Source organism: Nematolebias whitei, chromosome 13 (assembly GCF_014905685.2).
Source record: "Nematolebias whitei isolate Nwh7 chromosome 13, NemWhi1, whole genome shotgun sequence".
NCBI classification, from domain to species: Eukaryota; Metazoa; Chordata; class Actinopteri; order Cyprinodontiformes; family Rivulidae; genus Nematolebias; species Nematolebias whitei.
This window is the reverse complement of record NC_056510.1, coordinates 35,416,875-35,420,604: the sequence shown is the minus strand read 5'-3', so window position 1 is coordinate 35,420,604 and position 3,730 is coordinate 35,416,875. Positions and strand designations below refer to the sequence as shown.

General features: G+C 39.0%; 1 protein-coding gene across 1 annotated transcript in view; it reads left to right on the top strand.

The window, feature by feature from the left end:
- dgkh (diacylglycerol kinase, eta) overlaps positions 1–2,583 on the top strand; it is a 166,658-nt gene extending 164,075 nt beyond the window's left edge. Inside the window, exon 30 of the mRNA XM_037687075.1 lies at positions 2,300–2,583. Coding sequence (XP_037543003.1) covers positions 2,300–2,386 — 87 coding nt within the window. The 3' untranslated portion in view covers positions 2,387–2,583. The remainder of the gene's footprint in view (positions 1–2,299) is intronic.
- The last annotated feature ends 1,147 nt before the right edge of the window (positions 2,584–3,730 follow it).

Below are 3,730 nucleotides of genomic sequence, written 5' to 3'. Positions count from 1 at the left end.
TGTGGAGATGGCAAATGTCATTATTTTATTCGTAATATAACATAGATGACAGATCAAAAGTTTAATTTGAGTAAATGTAACATTTTAAAGGAAAAATATGTTGATTCAAAATTTCACATTGTCAACAAATCCCAAAAAAAGTTGGGACAAGTAGCAATAAGTGGCTGGAAAAAGGAAATTGTGCATATAACGAACAGCTGGAAGACCAATTAACACTAAATAGGTCAATTGTCAACATGATTGGGTATGAAAAGAGCTTCTCAGAGTGTCAGTGTCTCTCAGAAACCAAGATGGTAAGAGGATCACCAATTCCACCATTGTTGCGCAGAAAGGTAGTGCAGCAATACCAGAATGGTGTTACCCAGCGTAAAATAGCAAAGACTTTTAAGTTATCATCATCAACTGTACATAAAATCATCAAAAGATTCAGAGAATCTGGAACAATCGCTGTGCGTAAGGGTCAAGGCCGTAAAACTCTACTGGATGCTCGTGATCTCCGGGCCCTTAAACGTCACTGCACCTCAAACAGGAATGCCACTGTCAAGGAAATAACAGAATGAGCTCAGGAATACTTCCAGAAAGCATTGTCAGTGAACACAATCCACCGTGCCATCCACTGTTGCCAGCTGAAACTCTACAGTGCAAAGAGGAAGCCATTTCTAAGCAAGCTCCACAAGCTCAGACATTTGCACTGGGCCAGGGGTCATTTAAAATGAAGTGTGGCAAAATGGAAGACTGTTCTATGGTCAGATGAGTCACGATTTGAAGTTCTTTATGGAACACTGGGACGCCATGTCATCCGGACCAGAGAGGACAAGGATAGCCCAAGTTGTTATCAACGCTCCATTCAGAAGCCTGCATTACTGATGGTATGGGGTTGCATGAGTGCTTGTGGCATGGGCAGCTTGCATGTCTGAAAAGGCACCTTTAATGCAGAGAACTATGTTCAGGTTCTAGAACAACATATGCTCCCATCTAGACGTCATCTCTTTCAGGGAAGACCCTGCATTTTTCAACACGAAAATGCCAGACCACATTCTGCAGCAATCACAACATCATGGCTACGTAGGAGAAGGATCCAGGTACTGAAATGGCCAGCCTGCAGTCCAGATCTTTCACCTATAGAGAACATTTGGCGCATCATAAAGAGGAAGGTGCGACAAAGAAGGCCCAAGACGATTGAACAGTTAGAGGCCTGTATTCAGGTCTCTTGTAAATGAGTCCCCGAGGCTCAATGGGACAAACCTGTATAAATAAAGGTTGAATGAATTAGACATGAATGGGAGAGCATTCCTATTTCTAAACTTGAGAAACTGGTCTCCTCTGTCCCCAGACGTCTGTTGAGTCTTGTAAGGAGAAGGGGGGATGCCACACAGTGGTAAAAATGGACTTGTCCCAACTTTTTTGGGATTTGTTGACGTCATGAAATTTGGAAACAACAGATTTTTCCCTTAAAATTATAAATTCTCTCAGTTTAAACTTTTGATCTGTGATTTGTGTTCTATTCTGAATAAAATATTAGATGTTGGCACCTCCACATCATTGCATTCAGTTTTTATTCACAATTTGTTTAGTGTCCCAACTTTTTTGGAATCCGGTTTGTGTGTATATATATATATATATATATATATATATATATATATCAGGTGTATATATATATATAAAGATCTAAAGGTGTTTTAAACCCTTCCCACACTCTTGCAATATTCTAAACAATGTTTCTAAACTCTAAACGCTCTACAAGAGACAGAATGTCATGATTTCAGCTCCCTGCCTCCAGCTGCACTCTGCCCCCTGCAAGCGATCTCGGCCACGCCCACTTCTCCGCTCTGCATGGAGATCAGCTGATCAGTGTGGGCTGCACAAATGTGCAGCAGGTGCTGAATAATTTTGAAATAATTTAATTTAAATAAAAATTCCATGCCGATGGTGTGGCTCACCCATCAATCAGCCAATTGTGTGTCATGTCACATCTTATTTTGAAAAACCACGATAGAACGAGTCCGCGATAACCGAACCGCAAAGTAGCGAGGGACTACTGTTCTTTGTTTTTAAATGTCCAACAGACTATTAAACACATTCAAGGAATTGGACATGCATCTCATAACGTGACTTCTTATATATATATATATATACACACACAGACACACACATATATATATATATATATATATATATATATATATATATATATATATATATATATATATATATATATAAAAATTTTCATGAATGTTAATTTGGCTTCAAGGTGAATTGACCTTATTGTCTTTGTTTTTATTGTCTTGTTGGATTTTAGGATTTGGGGATATCGAAAGTGGGTCATATGAAGAGAATTCTCCAGGGAACTAAGGAACTGGCCAAGGCCTCCATGGTTGACCTCTGACCTGGGAGCAAATCCTGCTCGAAAAAGGAAACAACCAATTCCATAATGTGAGCAAACACGTTTGAGAGCACTGCAGGCAGTGAGGGAGTAGACAGGTATTCAAGGAGATCTGGATTTATTTTCCTCTGTTCAGAAAGACTTTGTGATGTTGTGAACAATATGCATTTCAAAATGTTTGCCCTTTGGTGCCAAAATGACTGTGAAGATCTCTGATGAAGGTTCGAATGGAAACCATGGAGCTTCACAAGGCAACAAAAGCCATCTCTAAGATACAACCACTCAAAGCATACCATCAGACACGCAGTCAACCCGTTGACTGACCAGTGGTGTTGAGCAGTGACAAACTAGTAGCAATATTAGAACTTCCATGATTGTTGGTTTCAGTATGGGTCCAGTGAGCTACATTAAAGCTAAAGTCAGGTTCTGTAGCAACAGAAGATAACGTCACTTCTTCTGAAGGTGTGGAAAATGAGAGATGCTGCTGCATGATCTGCTCGCTTAACTTGCTTATCTTTTTCTGCATGATTAGTGTCTTAACTTTGTGTGCTTAATAACACTTGAACAAGTTTTTTATGATGTATTAAGTATTGCAATGCCATTTGTTACTACTGAAAGCATCTTTTTTTGGTCTAAACATTATTATTTTTTTACATTTAAGTTTTAATTTATTTTGCTTGCATGATAGTGATGTGTCAAAGATTCCTGTCAAGTGCCATTCTCTAAGTCATTTTGTGTAAGATGTGCTTTATTGGTAGTATCATAAGAGATTTTTGACGAGTTCTGAATAAATGGAGTTCATGTGCATAATCTTGTCTGTGAGAAACACAGCGCCTTCAAAAAGTATTCACATCCCTTAAACATATCCACATTTTTTCATGTTGCACCATAAACTTTAAAGTACTTTAATGGGATTTTAGGTGAAAAAACCAGTACACAGTAGTGTATTCTGTAGTTCAGCTGTAGCTCTGGCTGGTTATTTTGGGTTGTCCTGCTGGAAGGTGAACCTCTGCCCAAGTCACAAGTCTTTTGCAGCCTCTAACCGGTTTTCTTCCAGGACTTTCCTGTATTTAGCTAAATTCATCATCTTTCCATCACACTGCTCATCTTCCCTATCCCTACTGAAGAAAACCATCCCCACAGCATAATGCTGCCACTACCATGTTTGTCTGTGGGGATGGCACATTCAGGATGATGTGCAGTGTTGTTTTGGAATATTGTTTTATATCGTACCCCTGATTTAAACTTCTCAAAGACTTTATTCCTGACCTGTTTTTTATGTTCTTTGATTTTCATGATGCTACTTGATCACTAATGGTCCATTACAAACCTTTGAGGCCTTCACAA